General features: G+C 41.0%; 1 protein-coding gene across 1 annotated transcript in view; it reads right to left on the bottom strand.

Moving 5' to 3' along the window:
• The window catches only part of LOC126249570 (uncharacterized), a 312,366-nt gene that overhangs the window by 111,940 nt on the left and 174,638 nt on the right, over positions 1-25,788 (bottom strand). The window contains exons 5-6 of the mRNA XM_049951235.1: positions 11,745-11,828; positions 10,977-11,113 (exon numbers count right to left, since the gene is read on the bottom strand). Coding sequence (XP_049807192.1) covers positions 10,977-11,113; positions 11,745-11,828 — 221 coding nt within the window. The remainder of the gene's footprint in view (positions 1-10,976; positions 11,114-11,744; positions 11,829-25,788) is intronic.

Genomic DNA, 25,788 nt, shown 5'->3' with positions numbered 1-25,788 from the left:
CGTTCTGATAAAACAACTTTACCAGCACCATCTTAGCCATTGTGTTTCATATGGAAAACTTCAACTTTCTTAACCCTTTACACCAACAGTCACTTCACAAAACAAAATCAATATGCATCACCAAGTAACAAGCAGCATACTGATGTCAAAACAGAACATATTTCACATTTTGACTGATCACAGCACAATATTTTCACCTGGTGGCAGAAAGTGGAATTACTAGTTTTTTCAGCATACTCTGTGAATGCACCAATTAATGAAAATCATCCTATGACGTATACAACCTGCACTGCAGCACTCTGAAGACCATCAGTTTAATCATATAACAGCTCAGTACAATTCTGAAATCATAGTGCCATGCCAGTTGTTTGTTACTACTGTATGCTCTTGGAAAAAGAATAACTGTTCTGGTTGATGCTGCACCTACATATGTCCACCACTAGTGCCCACACAAATCTAATTTTTAGAGATCACTGCTGCTTTCATTAACTAAACCTAATGATTGATTGTAAATGTCCAATTTTCATGGGTCACAAGGAGTGACTAATAGTTCTAAGTAATCATGTAGTGCAACTGTGATCTGATTTTAGCAGCAGTTCTCTTGGGCATTACAGTGGCTGCTTGAATGATGAGACAGACCTGGTGTAGATTTACTTGTTGCTGAAATCAAGAACTAACCCAATCACTGCACACCTGTTTCATTCTAACAACACGAACAATCATGTATAGTGACAATTTCAAAACTCACATGATAAATGAATTTTTGACAAATCAATGCACTAACACTTGTGAAAATTAAACATTCATAAATAATTGTTAAAATAAACCAAACTCTGAGGACATGGGAACAGTATAATAAGTGACTAGATTACAATGAGATAGGACACATGTAGATCCCGCACTGCCATCTACTTTATTAATGGAAACATTCATGAAGTGAGGAGTGTTCAGAATGTGAAGAGTCATGAATCAAGGTGGATATGTGAAATCAAATCTAAATATGCCTCTTTTGTCTCAGCGCACACACACCAGCATATGAGAATCTTCAAACAGAGCAGAATGATTTTAAACAACATGTCACTATCATGGTGGCATTTGCAATTATAACAGATCATAAACCTTCATGCAGAGAGCAAGTTTCATGCTGAAGCACTGCAATGGGAGAATACCTATCAGCTCTGACAGTCTGACATTATCTGCTGCAAGCCACTGTGTAGGTTCCCATTGCCCAGAAACCCCAAAACCGGATATGGTAATGCACACGTCAACACCACCAGTAGTGTGACAAATGACAAAACACTGAGTTTCCAAAAAAATTCAGCTTCAACTTGTTTCAAACAGATGGCCGTATTTGTGTTCAAAGATACCATGGTGACCAAAATCTGGTGTGGTATATGCAAGTCTACTTCGAAAAACTTTACAAGTGCGAGTAGGACCTGCACTCTGAAGGTTCCATACAAACTTAATTTAGTATATAGGTAGTTCATCTATATGTTTTGATGAGTGAGCTTGTGAGTGTGCCATAAATGGCCATATCTTTTGACTGCATTGACTTAGAACAGTGATTCCCAGACATTTTGTCTACTTGACATATTTAGAAATTTGGGTGTTCCACTACAGCTTGTTTACTTTCTAATGAATCCTGATGTGTTGGATTGATGGATTGAGGGAGGGAGGGAGGGAGGGAGGGAGGGAGGGAGGGAGGGAATATCAAATCAAACTGAACTTTGACATGAAATAAAACTACAAAATTAGTAATTAATCAGTTTTGAAATTTTAATTCTGATGAAAGAACATTTACATGTTTCAGTTGGAAGCATATTGCTGTTTGTCATCAATCAGAGCTTCTAGCTATGGTTCCATTGAGCTCAACTTAACTCTCAATTCTCCTTCAACGCTAGATCCGTATTTACTTTTTACGTATAACAACTCAGAAAACCCACTTTCACATAGGTGTAAGTAATAATAAACAGCAGTAAAGATTTTTCTTTATGGAAGCATTTTCCGCTGAACTGTCACTAGTTATGTTGATGTAAGCTTCTTTTGTGATTACTTCTTCTGGTACTTTCCCTGAAAATGGATTTCTTATCCAACCATATTTCCTATAATCATTAGGAAAGTACTTTTCACAATTTTTTGAAGATATAATTGTGTAATAACATCTCTAACTAAATCTTTCATGGGAGCTGGTTCATTGTCTCCCACAAATGGTGTAAGAGTAGGGAATGCGAAAAAGTTATAGTTCAGTACCTGTGAACTAAAATGAGTCAACTTTCTTTTGAAAGATGATATATCAATATCTATTAAGAGAGCTGTTGTGCCTCATCCTTGTAGGCTCATATTCAAAATGTGATTCATGCCTGTCAAAGGTATGAGCTAAATAGGCCAATCTTAATAACCACTGATCATTAGCAAAACATTTCTTCATGTCATTGTTTTGTCACTAAGAAACATAAAAACCTCAGCCTCACTCCAAATATTCAATTTAAAATATTGCTACGAGGGCCCTCTTACTTCAGTATGAAGAAGCAAACTTTTAAATTTACCTTTCACTTCTTCACACAATATTGTGAATGGCTGTGAATTTAGTGTCCTTGCCCTGATTGATTAATTGAGAAAGTATAGGACAAAATGGCAACGTCATCAGTCCCGCGATTCCAAAGTGGGTTACATAAGAAAGTGGGTCCGCTAAAAGTGGATGGAGTCAGTCAGAGGAGTCAAATTATAAAAGAATGAACATTAAACACACATAGTGAAAGCATAAAAGGTGAGACAAAATCTAAAAACTAAACCACTTTCACGGAGGAAACCGAGGACCAGGGTAACCATCTGTGGACCGTCTGCTAATATTAAATGTAAGGAAGTAGGAACGCTATACTTAGCACGAAGGGTCGAAAGAAGGGGACATGCCACCAATACGTGAGATGTCATCAGTCTGGTGCCACAACCACATTGTGGGGGTGGGTCGTTACAGGAGGAGGAAACAATGGGTGAGCCGGGTATGGCCAATGCATAAACGGCATAAAACAGTGGACTCCTTCCGAGAGGGGCGGAAAGAAGTGTCCCAAACTGCAATAGACTCCTTGATTGTGTGGAGTTTATTACTATGAACAGTAGCACTCCAGACGGCATTCCACTGTTGGGCAAAGAGAGATTTGATGTAGATTCACATATCTGTAGCTGGAATCGTGAAAGGAAATGGGGGGGGGGTAATTATCTCCTTCTCTTGCGAAACGGTCAGCCAATTCATTCCCTGGGATTCACACATGACTCGGGACCCAGAGAAAGATGACTGAACAGGCAGCATGCTCGAGGACAGAGAGAAGGTCATGGATCGCAGAGACCAAGGGGTGATGAGAGTAGCATCGATCGATAGCCTGCAGGCTGCTTATGGAGTCGGAACAAATTAAAACACTATGAAGGGAGGGCTGAGAAACCAAAAGAAGGGCCCTGTGAATGGCTAGAAGGTCTGCTGTAAATACACTACATGATCCTGGCAACATATGTTGCTCAAAGCTGGTAGGAGACGTGAAAGTGCATCCCACCTTATCAGTAGTCTTAGAACCATCAGTGTAAAAGATGGTGGCACCCTGGAACTCTGCAAGGATGGCACATACAAGACACTGATAAACCATTGGAGCAGCAGAGACCTTAGCGTCCTGGAAGAGATTGGTCCTAATCCGTGGTCTACGAACCGTTCAAGTGGGGGTATGGGAGGAAAGACACAGGGTGCAGTCCAGCGAGTGCAGGTGGAGATCCCAGCAGAGGGTAATAAGACGCATGCCAGCCGGCAATCCCACCCACGGGCGGGTTTTAGGAGGGAGACATCCCTCATTGGCGAAGAGCACAGGGTACACAGGATGGTCAGGGAATTGGCGAATGGCGACTGCGTAAGAAACAAGGAGTAGGAACCGTCAGATGTGTAGAGAGAGAATCCCTGCTTCTGTAAGGAGACTATCAACAGGACTACTGCGAAAGGCACCAATAGCCAGATGCACCCCACAATGATGGACAGGGTCAAGAAGTTTCAAAGTGGAAGGAGCTGCTGAGCCATAAACCTGACAACCATAATCGAGTCTGGACAAGAACAGAGCACGGTAAAGATGGAGAAGAGTGGAACGGTCTGCACCCCAAGATGTGTGGGCCAGGAGGTGGAGAGCATTAAGCTTCCACAGGCATGTAGTCTTTAGGTGGCGTATGTGGGGCAGCCATGTCAGCTTGTTATCAAAAATAAGGCCCAAGAAATGGGACTGCACTACAACATTGAGGAGCTGGTTGCCTAAATAAAGTTCTGGATCAGGGTGTACTGTGGGTGGACGACAAAAATGCATAACCCACGTTTTGGAGGGGAAAACTGGAAGTCATGGGCGGTGGCCCACGCAGAAGCCTGGATGGCGCCTTGGACCTGGCGCTCAGGAGACGCCACGGAGTGGGAGCTGCACCAGATGCAAAAATTGTCAACGCACAACACTGGGGTAACCAAAGGCCCAACAGAGGTCATAAGCCCATTTATGGCAATGAGGACTAATGTGACACTTAGCAAAGAACCCTGTGGGATACCATTCTCCTGAATCTGATGGGTGCTGAGTGAAGTGTCAACTCGAACCGGGTAGAGTTGGTAAGATAAAAACTCGCATATAAAAATCTGAAGGGGACCATGGAAGCCCCAGTCATGGAGGGTAACTAAAATGTGATGGCACTAAGCCATGTTATACACCTTATGTAGATGAAATAAAACTGCCACAAAGATCTGGCAGTGAGTAAAATCCTGTCAGATGGTGGATTCCAATTGGGAGTAAATGGTCAGTAAGAGATCGCCCTGCCCGGAAGCCACACTGACACGGTGACAAAAGGTGGCGAGATTCGAGTACCCAACATAATCTGGAGTTGACCCTCCTTTCGAGCAGTTTACAAAGCATATTCGTAAGGCTAATGGGGTGGTAGCTGTCGAGAGAATTGGGTTTTTCCCGGGCTTAAGGATGGGAATAACTATAATGTCTCACCATTGTGACGGAAAATCACCAGTGAGCCAGATGTGATTGAAAACCCTGAGGAACTGTTGCCACTGGGGAATGTCCAAGTGTTGAATCATCTGATTACATAAGGAATCTGGCCCTGTGGCTGTGTCTTGTGAAGAACTAAGAACCTGCACAAAATAAGAGGAGACAAGATGTTGCAGGTAGGTGACGATAGTATCCGTTGCAGTTCCACTGGATGATTGTGTGGCGTGAGTCCGAGGTAGGCATGAAAGTTGCATTATAGGAATCAATGTGGTACGGGATGAAATGGAGGGGGTCTGCTCAACTCTGCGTTTCTGCTGGAGAAAGGCAGGACGCTAGGAAGCAGATGACGATGCCATCACGAAGTGTGTCGCTAGGTGTTCCGTGAGGACCAGTGGATCAGTGCACAGAGCTCCTTGGAGGTTCAGACCCTGGACAGTTGACTGTTGCTGAAAGCCCACAACGTTATGGAGCTTTGAGCAAACCTGTGAGAAAAAGGCATACATCCCCAGGGAAGAAACATAGTGCTCCCAACATTCCTTTTTAGTCCGCTTAATAAGGTAATGAGCCTTAGCTTGGAGACGCTTAAAAGTGAGCAGGTTAGTCTGGGAGTGGTGCCACTTAAATTGCTGCAGTGCCTGTCGGTGGTCCTAGACAGTGACTGCGATGTCCTTGATCCACCACGGTACCGGCCGATGATGAGGGGGCCCTGTGGATAGGGGAACAGCAGTGCCTGAAGAAGAATGGCAGAGATACCTTGCATGACTACATTAACGGAATTCGAGAGGGAGGTGTCAAAGCGGACAGCAGAAACGTATAAAGGCCAATTGGCCCTGCAGAATGCTCAACGTGGTGGCCTGTCTGCCTGGCGGCAGCAGGTGAATGAGAGTGTCATCACTGGAAAGTGGCCACTTGAACAAAGGTCATCATGGGATGACCAATGTAGGGAAGCCACGAGGGCAGGGGAGGAGATCGTGAGATCGATAGCAGAGAAGGTCCCATGAGTGGCACTGAAGTGGGCAGGGGAACCATCATTGAGGAGACACAAATCAAAGTCTGTGATAAGTTGATCAATTAGGCTACCCCAACCCGTTGAAGTGACACTCCCCCACAGTGGATGGTGTGCATTGAAATCACCAAGGAGGAGAAACGGGGATGTGAGTTGCTGGATTAAGGTAGATAGTGCAACATAAGCAACTAGCTGACCTGGAGGGAGGTAGATATTGCAAAGGGTGATTGCCGGAGTCGTTTTCACTCTAACCGCTATTGCCTCCAAGGTGGTACGCAGGGGGATCCAGTCACTAATGACATCGGAGAGAACCAAAGTGCAGACCCCACCAGATGCTATCCCAGGGCCAGCACGGTTCCAACAGAATGCCCAATAACCACAGAAAGTTGGAGAGTGGTCATCGCGGAAATGCGTTTCTTGGAGAACAAGACAGAACACAAAATAAGAGGAGACAAGATGTTGCAGGTAGGTGACGATAGTATCCGTTGCAGTTCCACTGGATGACTGTGTGGCATGAGTCCAAGGTAGGCATGAAGGAGCAGAGTAGGAGTTCAGGTCACTTTGGCAGTAGTTGTCACTGACAAGGATAGGATGACATCCATAAGTAAAATGTCAGATTCAGGTTACGAAAGGGGAGTTGGTATCTTCGGGGGCATCATGAGATTTATGTTTCTTCTTATTCTTCTTCTTCTTCTTCTTCTTCTTCTTCTCTTTATGAGGTGGAGGAGGACAGGACACTGGAGGAGTACAGGTGTCTGCAAGATCGAGGACCGAAAGAGAGTGGCCAACCTTTGGGCACACACATGGGGCGCACACATGGTGCGCCTCATGGCCGAGTGGTGGTCTGAGAGACACCATGGAGAGGGTTCCTGGGAGGGAGCCCGATCACCGGCAGATGCCAAAGAAGGGGGGCATTTCTTCAGCCGGGGAGGGGGAGCAACTCCGTGATGGGAGATCGTGGGAACTGTAGGGGAGGTTGAGGGAAGAGTGGGGCGGGACTGGGGTAAGGACAAGGGAGGAGGAGGAGGAGGAGGAGGAGGAAAGGAAGTAACAGAGGCAAAAGTGGAAGATAGTGACACCCTATGGTGTCTCTCATACTTTTGGTGAGCCTCAACGTAAGACAGGCGATCCATGGACTTGTATTCTTGTATCTTCTTTTCTCGGGCAATCCAGTGAGCGAGGGGAGTGGCAGTCAGCACAGTTGACAGACACAGGCAGCAGAACTCAAGGGCTTCCCTCATGGACTGGGTGGCCACAGTCACCACACAAAGGGTCCACTGTACAGTGGGAAGACACATGCTGAAAACGCAAGCACCGAAAGCACCGCATAGGTGGAGGGATGTACGACTTCACGTCACATCTGTAGCACATAACCTTGACATTCTCTGGGATGGTATCATCCTTGAAAGCCAGAATGAAGGTGCCAGTAGCAGTGCGGTTGTCTTTGTGACCCTTCTGCACACGTTGAACAAAATGAATGCCACACCACTCCAGATTAGCCCGGAGTTGCTCATCAGTTTGCAGGATGAGGTCCCTATGAAAAATTACTCCCTGGACCATACTCAGATATTGGTGAGGAGTGATAGACACTGGGACATTGCCAAGATGCTCACAGGCAAGAGGAGCTGCAGATTGGGTGGTAGAAGGAGCTTTGATCAACAGGGAGCTCGACCGCATCTTACTAAGAGACTCCACACCACCAAACTTGTCCTTGATATTTTCCATGAAAAACAATAGCTTCGTAGCAGTGAATGTGTCCCCATCTGTCCTAGTACAGACGAGGTAACAGGGAAAGGGTTTCATCCCAAGACGGCGAGCCTGACCCCCTCCCATGGTGTAGCTAGGGAAGGAAAGGTTGCCGGGTCACACGAAGTGGCATTCAAGGATCCCTCACCATTCAAAGAGACAGCTGTTTGTGAACAACGATATTTTTGCAGCTTGATACACTTCATGCGCCAAGCATCCACCCTGATATCACCCACTCTGACCACGGACTCTCCCCACGGGCGCCACCCAGCCACAGCAAGGGCCATCTGGCACGTTGGCCGTTGCCGGGTGTTCTGATGCTCCTGGAAGATAAGCAACCACTCGTTGGCATACATGGGGAGGGAACAGCTCAGTTATCAGTAGTGTGATCCCTGTGTTCTCAGGGAGCTCAGCCATATGGGTACATAACAGCCCCACCACACGGACTGGCTACACATGCTGGTGACCTAGCAGGGTGGAAGGGGGCTACAGTGGGGAAGAGAGAGGGGAAGGAAGGGGGGAGAGGAATCTATACTGTAGATGCTAGGGAAGGAGTCCTTCCCCATATGGCTCATACTAAAAACAGGAAAGTTGAAGTGGAGGTTAAACCCCAAGTGGGGACCTAAACGCCAAAAAGGATGAAAAAACAGGCAAAAGGAACAAAATTGCAACCACTACAGGAAATCAGGTGGATAGCCAGGTCAACATAAATCAGAGCACAAACAGAGGGGAAAGGAGGTGGCAACAGGGAAGGAGCAAGGATAAAGAGGAACGGGGCAAGGTGAAGGAAATGCCGCCACAGAATGAAGAATGGGTGGAAATAGCTCAGGGCCCTGTGTGCGCCATGCACGAACTCACGAAAGAACTGTGAGCCCCCTGGGATGGTGGTTATGTGTTGGTTTAGGATTTTTTAATGCATCCTTTGAGGCAGAAGGAGCTTCCTGGATTAAAAATTGCTTCATGGTTAACTTGAAACACAGTCACACATAAATTACAGGATGAAGTTGAACTTCACATGACAATTATACAATGAAGAGCCAAAGAAACCAGTACACCTGCCTAATATCATGTAGGGCTCCCACGAGCACACAGAAGTGCTGCAACATGATGTGGCATGGACTTGACTAATGTCTGATGTAGTGCTGGAGGAAATTGATACCATGAATCCTGCAGGACTGTCCATAAATCTGTAGAGTATAAGGGGGTGGAGATCTCTTCTGAATAGCACATTGTAAGGCATCCCAGATATGCTCAATAATGTTCATACCTCGGGAATTGGTGGCTAGCAGAAGTGTTTAAACTCAGAGTGTTCCTGGAGCCATTCTGTAGCAATTCTGGATGTGTGGGTGTGTTGCACTGTACTGCTGGAATTGCCCAAGTCTGTCAGAATGCACAATTGATATGAATGGATGCAGGTAATCAGACAGGATGCTTATGTGCATGTCACCTGTCAGGATTGTACCTAGACGTATCAGGTGTCCCATATCACTCCAATTACACATGCTCCACACCATTACAAAGCCTCTACCAGCTTGAACAGTCCCCTACTGACATGCAGGGACCATGGATTCATGAGGTTGTCTACATACCTGTACACGTCCATCCACTCGATACAATTTGAAACAAGACTCATCCAACTGTGCAACATGTTTCCAGTCATCAACAGTCCAATTTCAGTGTTGGTGGGTCCAGGCGAGGTGTAAAGCTTTGTGTTGTGTGGTCATAAAGGGTACACGAGTGGGTCTTCGACTCTGAAAACCCATATAGGTGATCTTTTGTTGAATGGTTTGCACGCTAACACTTGCCAATGGCCCAGCACTGAAATCTGCAGCAATTTGCGAAAGTGTTGCCTTCTGTCACACTGAATGATCCTCTTCACTCATCATTGGTCTCATTCTTCACTGTACACTTGTGAAATGGTCATACAGGAAAATCCCCACTTCATAACTACCTCGGAGATGCTGTCCCCCATCGTTCATGCACCGACAAAACAGCTTGTTCAAACTCACTTAAATCTTGATAACCTGTCATTGTAGCAGCAGTAAACAATCCAACAACTGCGCCAAACACTTGTCTTATATAGGCATTGCCGACTGCAGCACCGTATTCTGCCTGTTTACATATATCTGTATTTGAATATGCATGCCTATACCAGTTTCTTTAGCACTTCAGTGTAGTAGTTAAGAATCAGCTCATTGTAATACACACACACTGGTTCCTGATGCAAGCTGTCTTCGTATCATGTCATCATTTAAAGTAGTGTCCAACAAAACAATGACAGCAGCATACCATTCACTGTGTAATGACTACTCGAGTGCTACACACTGGTACACTGTGTAAGTTGGTAGCAGTTGCAAACAAACATGAAACCTTTCAAAAACAACCGACAAGACTCAACCATAAATACCGCTAATGACAAAATGAGATCAATCATTCCTGGCCAATGCAGCAATGACTAATGAAGGGAGAGATGGGGAGAATGCAATCCAACATTCCTGTGTCCTGTGTACAATCCAGTACAAACATTCTGCAGTAAAGCCATTTTCTTTGACATTATACAGATGCTATTTTTATTCATCAGTTTCCTCACTACTATTCGTAAGATAATAGTCTTACTTAGATCAGTACATTTACCTTTAGTTGTATGTATACCATCCGAAATGTTCTTGCATACCACCAGTGGTACAGTCAAGAACCCTTGCCCTAGAAGTTTAAATTTTTTTACACCGCCAAGAGACTGTAGACATTAGCATTTGAAGTACATTTCAAATTTATACATCTAACCATCCTAGAGAAAGAAACATCTTAACAGGTGAATGGAGAGATGGACAACAAAATGATCCTGCAAGGGTTCCTTCCATTTAATTTCGACTGAGGTATAGGCTCACAGTAACTATACTACTGCTCCTCTAGTCATCTGGATTTTATCATGTATACTGGTCTTTGCACCGTGAAAAAGCTGTCAATAGCAGTTAAAAACTCTTAAATTTTACATGGAACAAATACGAAATTTGAAGTCAGCGAGGAAAGGGAAATCCATTACGGAACATTTGTAACCCACAATTATAGTTACAGAGAAAACATCATAAATGACTGACCCATCATACACAAGGCTGTTCACAATAAAAGTTGTGATTTAAAGCAGTGAAGCAGGGAAAAACTGCAACATGTGCTGTAAGTAATTATCACACTAATTGATCACAAGATTGACAAAAACTTACCGGGAAGAATTCTTTTCATAATTAGCATTCTGACGATCCATTTCATACATTTCAGCTTTTGGAGATTGTTGTCGCAACACTGGGGTTTCCAAGTGTTCATCGGCATCTACATGGTTATTATGTATTCTTGTATTTCCCTGCATTCATAAATAATTCAGTTAAAAAGTTTGAGGACTGGGGCTAGAACTGTGAGAGCAACTGGAAAGGACTACTTGGAGAATAATGGGAAGGGTGAGGATAACGCAAAGTGTCAAGGAAAGTGAGTAAGGGTAAAAAACAGGATAGTGAAGGGAAGGAGATGTAGACAGAGAGACAGAGGTGGAGTTGCTTATGACGATGACTCAGACTTTGAGGAGGTGTCAAGAACAAAATTGACAGACTTATCTCAGTGAAGATATATCACAATAAAATTGTTATGCAATCTACCCAATTACAAATAGTTATCCTTTTTGTGCTTAATTTCATTGGTCAGATAACACCATATACATTCCAAGTGAAGTGGTGGATACAAAAATATACTAACATATGCTACATGAATTTTGAGAACTTTACATAATTGTCAATTAAAGCACAACATTATACAATACATGTAACTGCAGACAACAGAGTAGACATACTTCAACAGTAATACATGGAAAGAATACTTCAAAAGCCCCAAAACAATGTGAAAAATTACATTCTTTCTTTTAAGTGCAATTTAATTCCACACAGAACAAAATTAATCCATGGCAAAACTACAGAAGGAGAGGGAGGAAAAATGATATTTACCTGTCGCATGTGACACCTGTTTTCCATTACTTCTGGTTCTTCATAGGGTTCATAGTAACGATCATCCAGTTCCTGGTTGGGACCCTGTGAAAAGAAAGAGAGAGCAAATTTTCCTAGAAAAAATATGATGACTTGAGACAGGAGCTTTGTTTAAAATGCAATGTAAAAGGTTCAGAAGTGAATAGTTCAAGACATAACTATCATAAGCAAGCACACAATGTGACTGACACAGAGGTCAAGGTAAACAAAACGCAGCTTTCTGCACAAGCAGTGCACATATTTGTTTGACTAATGAAAGGCATGGGAAGTTTAATTTCACCTAGTACAGATGAGCATTACAAAAAAACTGTCTACATATGTAAAGACATTAACAGGTGCCAATTAATAATACTGTATTGAAACAACAACAGGATTGAAATAAAGGGGTCACAGAAAAAAAAAAGAGTCATAAAAAAGGACCACAACAAGAAAACAGATCTTGAAAGAAATAAAGAAAAAGAGGTGATTTGTGACCATAAAAAATTGTTGCAACAACAGAAGAACAGGGTCACAAACCAAAGTAGTAGGGTTGCACACAAAAAAGGCACACTAATAAGAAAAATAGGATCACACTAACAACAAAAAGTATATTGTTACCATAATACACAGCTTGACAAAAAGTGAAGGGGAAGAGCAAATGAGATGAAACTACACATGTATATATAAGATTCACAGATGACAAGATGATTCTTGCAGAATATGAACAGAGACTGATTTAAATGCTGAATGACCTGAATGAAGCCTGTGTAGCATATGCTATAAAAATAAAAAAGAAGAAAACAAAAGGCATGGTTATAGGCTTACAGGAAAGAGTGGAGTATAAGTTAGGGATAGAAACCGTATAACAGGTGAGAGCATTCAAGTATTTGGGAAGCTGCATTAGTGAAAATAAACAGTGTGAACAGAACATCAAAGTCAGAATGGTGCTGGGGGAAAGAGGCACTTCAAAAGCAGGAAAGACTCTTAAGTAATGGTTTGAACACAGACTTATGGAAGCAACTAGTGAAATGCCTGATATGGAGTGTGGCCCTGTGTGAAGCAGAAATATAGACTTTGAGAAAGCATGACAAGAGAAGAATTGAAGATTGTAAAATGTGGATATGGTGCAGAATGGAGGTCCACTGGACTGAAAGTCAGGAATGAGGAGATACTGAGAAGAGTGGGAGAATATTGGAAGATGTTGCTGACATCGATGAATAAGAAGGTAAACTGGGTAGAACACAATCTGAGATGAGACTTCCTTCTAGTAGAGGCAATTGAAGATTTTATTCTAGGGAAGAGAGGGAAGAGCAGAAGAAGATATCAGGTGCTGGATGGTATCAGTAGACCACAAGGAGGGTACCAAACGAAGAGGAAAGTAGAGGGCAGAGAAGCATGGAGGATTATGAAGTCTAAACCTGCTGAAAGGCGGATAACCTAATGATGATGATAATCACAGGTGATAGTCCTGCAACATTAAAATGTCTCTACCACTATTGGTCCCAGTTTAAGGTTCGGACATGAGGACAATCACTCGCCTTAGGCTCTGATTATAATTTCTGTGGTAAGATGGCATAGGATGCCACTTTAGCCCATCTTGGCAAGGACTTTGTGTGCTATCAAGTTTACTACATGGCAAATGACATAGTCACAATAGCTTTCAAGGTTTACAAAACTCATCTACTATTTTTAGTGCCTCATTTCCTAATATACACTGTTGCAGAAACAATGAAAAAAACACGCCAAATTTAAACGAATGCAAACTTTCCAAGTTTGGTGATCTTTTACAGAGGCTTTAAATTTAACGTGGACTTCAATGTGAGATGCCTATAATAGTTTCCACATTGAAACTTTATATCAAAAATGCAGCAGAAAATCCAAAGAGATTCTGGTCGTATGTAAAGTATGCCAGCAGCAAGACACAATCAATGCCTTCTCAGCGCAATAGCAAAGGAAGTACTACCAATTACAGTGCTGCTAAAGCAGAGTTACTAAACACAGCCTTCCAAAATTCCTTCACCAAAGAAGATGAAGTAAATATTCCAGAATTTGAATCAAGAACAGCTGCCAACATGAGTAACTTAGAAGTAGATATCCTTGGAGTAGTGAAGCAATTTGAATCACATAATAAAAGCAAGTCTTCCAGTCCAGACTGTATACCAATTAGGAACCTTTCAGAGTAAGCTGATGCAACAGCTCCATACTTAACAATCGTATACAACAACTCGCTCTATGAAAGATCCGTACCCAAAGACTGGAAAGTTGCACAGGTCACACCAATGTTCAAGAAAGGCAGTAGGAGTAATCCTCTAAATTACAGTCCCACATCATTAAGATTGATACGCAGCAGGACTTTGGAACATTTATTGTGCTAGAACACTGTGAATTACCTCGAAGAGAATGGTTTATCAATGCACAGTCAACATGGACTTAGAAAACATCAGTCTTGTGACACACAACTAGCTCTTTGCCCACACAAAGTTGAGTGCTATCAACAAGGGATTTCAAACTGTTTCCATATTTTTAGATTTACAGAAGGCTTTTGACACTCTACCTCACAAGTGGCTTGCAGTCAGATTGTGTGCTTATGGAATATCATCCCAGTTATGTGACTGGATTTGGGATTTCCTGTCAGGTCACAGTGTGTAGTAATTGAGAAAGTCACCAAGTAAAACAGAAGTGATTTCTAGCATTCCCCAAAGTAGTGTTATAGGCCCTCTGCTGTTCCTTATCTACATAAATGATTTAGGAGACAATCTGAGCAGCCGTCTCAAGTTGTTTGCAGATGATGCTGTTATTTATCGTCTAGTAAAGTCATCAATAAATTTAACAAATTGCAAAATGATTTAAGAAAGATATTTGTTTGGTGTGAAATTTGGCAATTGACCCTAAATAATGAAAAGTGTGAAGTCATGCACATGAGTGTTAAAAGAAATCTGTTAAATTTCAGTTACATGCTAAATCAGTCAATTCTAAAGGCTCTAAATTCAACTAAGTACTTCGGAATTACAATTATGAACAACTTAAATTGGGAAGAACACACAGAAAATGTTGAGGGGAAGGCCAACCGAAGACTGAATTTTATTGGTAGGACACATACAAGATGCAACAGTCCTACTAAAGAGGATGCCTACTCTATGCTTGCCCATCCTCTTTTGGAGTACTACTGCAGGTGTGGTATCCTTACCAGATAGGATTAAAGGAGTACATCGAGAAAGTTCAAAGAAGAGCAGGATGTTTTGTTTTATCGAGAAATAGAGGAGACAGTGTCAATGACATGATGGAGGATTTGGGGTGGACATCATTAAATCAATGGTGTTTCTCATTGTCGTGGAATCTTCTCACAAAATTTCAATCACCGACTTTCTCCTCCGAATGTGTAAATATTTTGGACACCGACCTACATATGGAGAAATCATCATCATCATCATCATCATCATCATCATCATCATCATAAAATAAGGGAAATCAAAGCTCACACAGAAAAATATAGATGTTCATTTCTTCGGCACGCTATTCGAGATTAGAAAAATAGAGAATTATTGCATAGGTGATTTGATGGACCCTCTGCCAGGCACTTAAGCGTGATTTGCAGAGTATCGATGTAGATGCTCTCTACATTTACTTCCTCTTCCCTTTTCATAACATTGTCTTCTAATTTGTTTCCTTTGTGTCGTCAATCTATATGACCCTTCCACTTTTCAGTCTTCACCTTCTTGGGTTAGTACTGGTTTTCCATCTGAGCTCTTGATATTCATACAGCTGATATTCTGTTCTTCAATGATTCCTGCCTTGCCATTCTGCACTTCATGTCAGTCTCATTCTTTAACCACCTGTATTCACTTATGCCTAATACACTTGCAGTAGTCTTTTTATGTCTGCAAAGTTGTCGGCCAGGTCATTACAATACAACATGAACATCGAGAGTCCCATCTCACTTCCCTGTGGTTCAGCTGAAATTGCTTCTCAATCCAATCACAAATTTTGTTTGATACCTGATCAGACTTTTGTTAATAAGTGTAGATGGGATGGGAATCAAGAAATACTACATCAAAACAATATTGCTGATCCATTGCTTTCATGATGTCATGTTACAAGAATGCGAGTTAGGTTTAGCTTGACCAATGTTTTCATAATTATTCATGTGTGTGGCAAGCAGGTGGTCATTCAGTTCAAGACACCTTGTGTGTCTGAGCTCAGCATATGTTTCAATATTCCACAACAGGTTGATGTCAAAAATATTGGACGGTACTTTGATGGCTCACTTCTGCTACTCTACTTGGAGATGGGTGTCACTTGTGCATTCTTCTAATCCATGGACTCAGTTTTCTGTTGAAGGGGTCTACAGGGTATTTTGGTTGAAGAGGAACTAAGTCAGTCACAAATTCTGAATAGAATCTGATATGGATTTGATCAGGTCCTGCAGCTGTGTTCAGTTTTAGTAGTTCCAACTGTTTCTCAACACCTCTGACAGAAACATACGTACCAGTCATCTTCACAGTGGCACAAGTATTAAACTGGAGCAATTAGTATGCCTGGATTTCCTTTCATATAAGGATGTTTGAAAGTACAGTTCACTATTCCTGCATTTGCTTAACTATGCTCATATTTAGTTTTTGTATCATCCGTGAGTGTCTGGACATTAACATTGGTGCCATGGACAGCATTTATTTATGACCAGAATTTCTTTGGGTTTTGTGACAGTTTCTTGTCTGCTGTGACAAATACACCTTATCTGTTTTCCACTGGTCTACCCTTTTGATATACATTAAGATTTACCCCAGAAAGTCTTCCTGCTGTCAGTCTCAGGTTTCAACCAGCTTTCTGTACCTAGGACTATGTGAGCTTTACATCTTTTTAGTAGTTCTTAAGAGACTGGAACTTTGATGTGAAATATTCTGCATTTATCACTAGGATTTTCATAGTCTCATCCATGTGAAGCATTTCTTTGGGCCTTACAGTAATACTTCGGTGTCTCCTACAGCTATTATTGTTTGGAATGGGTGGAGAGTCACCAAATCAAAGAATTCTTTGCATGCACCGAACACACAGTAAAAATTCTGAATGGTAGCTTTCGACATGTAGCACAGACTTCACAGCTTAACTTATCAAATAACCTTCAAAGTCTCTGGTACAATCCTGCCATTCAATTCAGAACCAGGCAGCCATGATCAGATTTGGGCAAAATGCTCCAAATTTTGAGCTTTGATGAAAGTCTGTGAGCAAGACTGGTCTTCCTGCCAGTGGCTGGAATGATGCAACAATGATCTCAGGGCCCAGATGAAAGGTATAGTCTGTTCCAATGTGCACCACACCCAGTTCCCTCCCTTCAACATACTGAATGTGTCATTGAGTGCACAAACTGATCCTTCCCATACTTTTCTGCAATTTCTCTAAGGAGTAACATTAATTGATAGAAGTTCAAACTGACTGATACAGGACACAGCAGGCTTTTGAACAGGTGCAATGTGTGACACTGTCTCAATTACAATTTCAGTGGCAGACAGCACCTGATACCTGTTGCTAAGGGGTCTGGGTGTAGTACCTTGAGTACACCATGTCGCTGCCTCCCCTGTACAAGGACCACAGACCTACCACTGACATGTCACTCACAGTTAAGTCAACTAGAGGTGATAGGTCATTTATTTCCTGGAGAGGAGACAGTGTCCACAGGAGATGATAATACTTTAGGTACTTTTGCTATCTCTAGTATACGTCCCTTGGTAGCTCACCCAACACATTTATTTGCCACAGCCTCAAATCACTTGATGAGAACCAGGGTAATTACAGTTGCTTATGGGTAGCAACTAACACATACCTTACCCAAGAACTAATTCATGGCAGAGCTGCATTTTTGCTGGTGCAATATTTTTCTTAACAGTCAACAAACAACTAGAAAACAGACTTGCTGATTCTCTTTTCATTTCTGGGTCTGTTAACAATACAAGGATAACAAGTTACCTTTAAGAATGAAACAATTAACACCCTAGAAAGTTATTTTCTGTTATAATAAGAGAAAAACCTGGGATAAAAGTTACTGAGTCTCTGGAGGTGCTTGAAACTTCAAGTCTTTATGCTCAGTAGCAAACTCAAAAACAGTGGAGACTTACTGAACTGCCATTGTAAGGGGAACTAAATGGAACATAATACCATATTTTTAATATGCACAGACACACTCCATTACACTACAGCAGTAGACTTCAAAAGAGCAATGTTTATGTCACTATCCCAAACTTCCAAAAACTTCTTTAGAAAAAAGTCATCTACAACATGAAAAGGTGGAACTATATGACTAATTACTTAAGCACCTACACTGCAATTAAAGGCCGGCCGAAGTGGCCGTGCGGTTAAAGGCGCTGCAGTCTGGAACCGCAAGACCGCTACGGTCGCAGGTTCGAATCCTGCCTCGGGCATGTATGTTTGTGATGTCCTTAGGTTAGTTAGGTTTAACTAGTTCTAAGTTCTAGGGGACTAATAACCTCAGCAGTTGAGTCCCATAGTGCTCAGAGCCATTTGAACCATTTTTTTGCAATTAAAGGAAAACAATCTTCAAAACAAGATACTTTTGCCAAAATTTGTACAATGCACAACTGTAGCTGCTCACGGTGGATTTACTATGAAATAAAGTATACATGAGATCCATCAACTGCTGAAAATTCTCAGACAAATTTCATTATTGACACAGATATATAATGAAATTAAGGATGATGATTTAACCCTTTTGTGGCTGCTAGAGCCAAACATCCTACCTGCTTGGCTGGCCAACAATGGCAAAAGTATTGCCCACCTGGGCGGTGGGTGGCTGACTCAGCCAAAGACCACTACAGGTTGTGGCCACTGAAGGCTGATCTCACAGTCCAGCACACATAGAACAACTCTTCAACAATATTCTTTGTAATATCAATATAACACTGTATGGGCACTGTGGCTGCCATTAATTAACCACGAAAGAGTGTTTCAAAACAAGTCTATGCTTTCTGTTACAAATTTATTCTGGGCTGATAAAAGTAGTTTTAGGATAATGACATGAGCCTTTTATTTACAATTGGAAAACTCTGTAACTTGAGATTTACACTACCAATAAATGTGTTTATAACATTCTAAAATTTCATTAACAATGGAAAAATATGTTTCAAGGTATATTGTTTTAAAGCGACCAGTTCCTAGTGAAGACGCCAAATACTCTGGCATCTTCTGTTGCGTGTGGCAGCGAGTCTTGTTGAGAAACTGCGTGTATTTTGTTGCACTGTTCACCTTTTAAAACACCTGATACATCAGTCCTGAAGAGTAACCCATGCCCTTCCAAATTATGTTTGTTTGTATGGCGAGTACTTTGTATATTAGGAAGTGAAATTTCACATGTTTGCCAGTGCGTGCCAATTGCTGTTATGCATGGCAGTAAATGTTGCAAAGACACTGCAAACATTTTGCTATAGTGTCCACTTTATGAAAAATCTAATACCCCTGAAGAACAATTCATATTCTTTCAGATTATATATGTTTGTATACTGTGTGCTTTTCAGGTTAGGAAATCAAATTTAATTTGCTTGGCTCAGTGCTCCTTTTGCTGGTATGCATGGCAGCAAGTGTTGCTGAGGAACTTCATGTAGTGTGTTACAATGTTCACTTTTTGCAAAATCTGGTATGTCAGTTCATTAGGACACTTCTTGCCCCCTCCGATTATATATGTTTGGGTCTTTTGGTTTGTGTAGGTTAGCAAATCATATTGCATCTAATAGATTGTCTCTTAAGCTGAAAGGAACCAAGATCAGGTGAAAGTAGTTGTGCTTTCAGACAAGAAGAGCTGATAATGACAGCATTGGTGGGTACGTTAAAACACAGACAACATCGATTTGCTATTCTATAGTGCATGTTTATCTATTGCTCCCACACTTAGGCATATGTCAGTGCCCTTAACTATCAGGCCTTCCAACCTACTGGGAGTAAATCAATGCCTGTAGCCATACATGTATGGCCAGAGCGGCGAAAGGGTTATGGTGACACTACTGGCAAAATGTGTAGAAAACACAAATGTCACTTCCAAATTATGTTTCTTGTGGCATTCACAATTTGAAAATACATAATAGTATCAAAACTCATGCATGTGTCATGAACTATAAGTTAAAGTTAATGAGAAAAGAACACAAACTGCACATTTCAATCATATGTAAAGTGTTAGGATCTATATGTTCAAAGCAAATTTTGCACATGACCTCACTCATAAGCAAGGTAAATGACAGATGTCACATTAATACAGTGTGATAAAGCTAAAACCGGTCACATCAAATACATCCAAAATGATTACATATACACAGGAGTACTTTTTCACTATTTTATAACAGCATTTCCAATGCTGATAAGTAACTTTTAACATTTATAGCTGTCAAATTAGAACACTAACATCTTTTACTTTTTAGGTGCCATCAGGAAGAGACTACAAAGAGGACTTCAGTGAAAAAGCAGGTATGGAACTTAATCAAGCAGTAACAAGATAACAGCTTTACAAGGCACTATCCCACCATCCAAATAAGAGGTGCGGGAACTTCTGTCCTACAGTACCACTTACAGCAAACTCATTAGTCTGATATGGTTTTTGTGTTTATTTGTGGTTTCTACATCAACATACATACTTTGCAAACCACTCTGAAATTCACAGCAGAGAGTACTTAGCATGGTACTATACAGGGTAAATCACCTAAAACTTGTACTCCAAAACTGTGTAAATCAAAAGTGCTATTGATGTGCAGTATTCACAGAATGGCTTGGTAGTTTGGGGTTCATGTTCTTAGCCAATCAACATACCATAACAATACTTAGAAAGCATATTTTTTGTACAAACATACACTTTTGAAACAGAACAATGCCTACTGACATTAAAAAACTAAAGGCAGGGTAAATTAGAATGTCAGTGATGTTTGTTGCAGGAGTATAGTGTGATTCATTTATGACTTACCATATTTTCAAAAGTTCACACACTGACACTTGTACAGTAATTGTGGTAGCACACACTAAAGAACAACATAAGTGCATATGCCAGTTATGTGGATTCTCACCACTAATGAGACAACTGATCATCACAGGCTGTGTTCAAAATGACCACTGGCCATGGCAATACACATTTCCAGTCTGGTATGGAGCGACTGTTACACATGTGCTTGCATTTCAGTGGAGATGTCTGAGCAGGCTGCACTAATATGTCATTGTGTATCACTTGGTGTAGTTGGTATGTCCTTGTAGACAGCGTCTTTCAGCTTACCTCACAGAAAAAAGTTAATAGGTGTCAAATCCGGGGAATGGGTTGGCCAATATACAGGCCCTCTGCATCCAATCCAATGAACTGGAAACAATTCGTGAAGACATGCTGTAATATCTCACACACTACGGGCTGTACAGTCATCCTGTTGGAACCACAGGTTCCTCCTAGTCTGCAGAGTAATGTCTTCTGGCATTCATGGAGGATGGTCTGTTAGGAGGCTGCAATATTTGTGCTTGTTCAGTGTTAGCCTATGAGCTGGTGGTTCACTATCCCACACCACACATTTACACTCCATGGACGATGATGTTCCACGACATAGCCAACAGGGGTTGTCAACAGGCCAAGAATAAATGTTTCTGCGGTTCACCTGGGCATGATCGGTAAATGTGGCTTCACCGCTAAACAAAATACATGATACAGCTGGAGTATCATGTCTTAATGCCCATGTACAGAAATTAACATGATCCTCAATCATTTCCATGCAGCTCTTGATGGAGAGAGATGTGCTACGGATGGAACCTATGTCGATGGAGAATGTGTAGGACACTTTCCTGAGTCATACCACTTCCTCATGCGACTATGTGGGAGCTAACACGGAGATCAACTACAACAGCAGCAGGAACATTAATTTCCCCCTCTTCTGTTCCTACTGTGACATTGTCTATGTGTTACATGACCACTTTCACATAGCTAGTTGGAGAAATTGATAAATAATTGCCGAGATGGTCAATGTCTATTGGTATACACTGCCGCATACACCATACAAGAACAAATTCAATTCTTCCTACACTCTCCATTTACTATGAGCATGTTGGCTTTTTTCTGCATTGGTAAGTCCAATCATCCACTCACGACCTACTGCTTGGACTGCCACACGCTAACGGACTAGCAAGTAACGATGCACTCAAGGAACATAGACGCACACTGTAAGCAAACATAGCAATATCGTACCTAGCAACCACACAGGTTGAATGGTACCAACAAGTATTGGTGTGGAAACTTTCCAAAATACAATATCTCATAAATGACTTGCACTCTAATCCTGCAACAAACATCACTGACATTCGAATTTACCCCAGTTTTAGTTTGTTAATGTCAATAGACATTGTTCCACTTTAAAAAGTGTATTTTTTCACAAAAATATGCTTTGTAAGTATTACAATCTGTTTAATGGCTTACAATATGAGCCCCCTGACTACCTATCCATTATGTGAAAACAGCATATGAATAGCCCTTTCCGCAAGTTTTAGATGATTCACCCTGTATATATGGATTTCTTCATTTTTCTATAACCAATGGGGCTTAGGACAAATAATAACTTAAATGCCTCTGTGCATGCTGCAGTTAGTCTCTTGTCTTTATGACCAATACAGGAGTGATACACAGCAAGATGAAGCACATTTCCAGATGCTTCATTTAATACTGTTTCCAGAGACTTTTTAAGAAGACTTTTGTGGGATAGCTGGCATCAACATTTCCATGGTGCTATCTCATGCGACACACAAACCTGCGACCTTTCATGTTGCCCTTCTTTGTTTATATTCAGTATCTACTGTTAGTCCTACCTGGTATGGGTTACATGCGCATGCACACAGTGATATTCTAAGATTTAACAAACAAGTGACTTGTAAGCAAGTCTCCTTTGTAGACAGGCTGCATTTTCCCAGTATCCTGCCAATGAATTGAGATCTGCCGCCTGCCCTGTCTACATCTGGGCCTATGTGGTCACTCCATTCCATTCCTTATAGTTTGTTAAACCCAGGTATTTGTATGAGTTACTTGATTCCAGCTGTGACTCACTGACACTGTTTTTTTTCCCATTATGTGAAGTACACAATTCCATTTAACATTTAAAACATGTTTCCAATCCTTTTTTTTCCCTCTTCATCATACATATTTCCATCATTTGCAAAACATCAGAGGTTGTTATTAATATCGTGTGCCACGCCATTAACATACAAAATGAATAACAAGGTTCCATAAATACTTCCCTCAAGGCACATCTGACATTACTTCTACTTCTGTCAATGATTCTCCACCGAATATAACATGTTGTATCCTCCTTAACAAGAAATCCTCAATTCAGTCGCAAATCTGGTTTGATACACCACATAACAGCACTTTTCTCAGTAATTGTTGGTGTGGTGTTGAGTTAAATGCTTTTCAGATGTCAAGAAATCCTGCATCCACACAACTGCCTTCACCTGTGGCTTTTTGGATGTCATGTGGGAAAACTGCAAGTTGAATTTCAAATGATCTATGTGTTTGGAATTGCGATTACTCTTTTTCTTAATAATATCATCTAGATTACTTAATATATTTCTTTATTATTTTGCTGTTTTGGCTACTGCCATAAGCGGAGCAAAAATTAGAACTTGTAAAACAAAATCTATGCCTAATTTGGGCAGATTAGACATAGGTTTCTGATACTGACACTGAACCTTACTGTGCAAGTTCTAAGAATTTATCTGATGATGCAGTAGGTAAAACACCATAATGCATAAAGAATTGCAAAACATAATCTATATGGTTTTATCCACAAAATATCTACAATGATCACAGATATATACAGGAAATTTATTTCAGTTATTAATAAGGAGGTCATTCTGTCTGAGATACCTCATTACATTCGAGCTTATAATACAAGGTGTCACAGGAGGAATGGTCAGTATTGAGGGGTATGACAGGAATGCTCATTTGAAGGAAAGGACTTCCCCATTCCAAATGGTTTCTAAGGTGGAACACATGTAATATATACATTTGTTTTCATGCTAGTGGTGCACATGTTTGAGTCTTACCAATCCAACCTCCTTGACATTTTATTCTAGCCCAACCTGTTTGCTTTGGATGTCTTTCTGTCATTCAATTAGCCTACTGAATGTGCAGTTGTCCATGGTGTGTTGTGAGTGAAGTAGTGCAAGGGACTGAGAATGTATCAGAGACAAGCATCAGTTAACTGTGTTTGTACACATGCTGGCAAAAATACTACACATCTATACTAATTAAGAATATGCAGATATGATTGATATTTACAGCTTCTGCGATGGTGGTACTCCTGCTGCTGTCTAAGAATACTGTCAGAGCTTTCCAACAGATCGAATTCCGCATCATATAGTATTCATCTGAGTTTTTAGCTCACTGACTGAAATGGGTATTTTCTCAAGTTACTATTTTTCTTCTGAACATGTAGTTCAACAATATGTGCAGGAATGGTAACAAATTGTTGAAATGGTGTAGCGAAGTCCTATTATCAGCACATAGTGACATTCTGCATGTGTCAATGTCCTACGAACATGTGTATGGTGAACATTACTTGCACCCATTTCACATACAGCCTGTCCTCAATCTTCACATTGGCTACAATGGTACACAAAGTTTTCCACTGGTTAAACGACAATAATCATTTGCTTCCATTAATACTGTTCACTGATGAAGCCACATTTGCACAGTGTGGAATCAACAAAACAAGTAATAATCATTGATGGCAACAGGAAAATTCACACACTACAGTGGAAGCCAATTTCTAAGTACATTTTTCAATCAATATTTGGTGCAGCATGATCAGTAACATACTGATAGGTCCAGTCATTTTCAAAGAGAGAATGATGGGACAGAATTATTTGCATTTCTTGCAAAATTTGTTTGTTGAAACCTTGGGAACATGCCTTTGGCCATGTGAACTGCAATGTATTTCCAGCATGACAGTGTCCCTAGACACCTTATCAGAAATAAAAGAGGGCATCTCAACCACACTTACTGCAATCTCTCAAATGGCCATGGTAATACCATTAACTGGCCACCAATGTTGCCAGACCTTATGCTATTAGATTTTTGTTTATGTGGCTGGATGAAGTCCAAGGCATACAATTGAAGGGTGAATACACAAGATGAACTGCTTAATCACATTATGGACAGTGCTGCCCTCATTATAGAACATGCAGAGCCACTCAGACAAGCAAGACGTTCTCCCAAGAGTGCACAAATGCACTGAAGTTTACGGTGGGATATATGAATATTTACTGTGAACTGTACAACAGCTGTAATGTGACACGTAAAACAACACTTAGAGGTGACTCTGTTAAAAATACGTATTTCATAATTGATACTCTGTAAAAAGCATGTTGTAATGCTTACTAACTATTGTACATGTGTATAAATGTAATCTTGATACCTTATTCAATAAAACAGAAAATAAATAGTAACATACATTACAGGTGTTCCATCTTGGAAAATGTTTAGAATATGGCATATGTCCACATGAAATTATTTGCTTCACATGAGGAGTTCCTGTCATATGTCCAAGTACTGATTATTTGTCCTGTGACACCCTGGCGACAGACAGACATCAATTAGATAGAACGGTAGTTTCACTGATTAATCTTTCCATCTGTGGGAGTGATTTCTTTGAATATTACACTAATTCTTCAGGATCTGCTACAGCTATACTTTAAGCTAATCACTGTCCACTGCTGTTGTAGTGATCAGACTACTTACTTGTGTAACAATTCAGACGTACTTTCATACTGTATACAGCTTTTGAAAAAGTGGCTACAGTTTTCGTTAATAGTGAATGTCACCTGAAGTGTTTGATTAGTGGTATAGCTGTTTGCTGAAAGGTATTCTCCTAGTGCTAAGCCCTCATAATATGTCTTTGAAAACGTAACAACAGAATAAAATATGATACTGACAAAGAACAGAAAATGATGAGAGAAATGCAGACAATAATCAATCAGTGATTACACAGAATCCATGTCACATTAATTAGTGAGT

Source organism: Schistocerca nitens, chromosome 3 (assembly GCF_023898315.1).
Source record: "Schistocerca nitens isolate TAMUIC-IGC-003100 chromosome 3, iqSchNite1.1, whole genome shotgun sequence".
NCBI classification, from domain to species: domain Eukaryota; kingdom Metazoa; phylum Arthropoda; class Insecta; order Orthoptera; family Acrididae; genus Schistocerca; species Schistocerca nitens.
The sequence above is the reverse complement of the archived record's forward strand: the minus strand, read 5'-3'. Positions and strand labels throughout refer to the sequence as shown.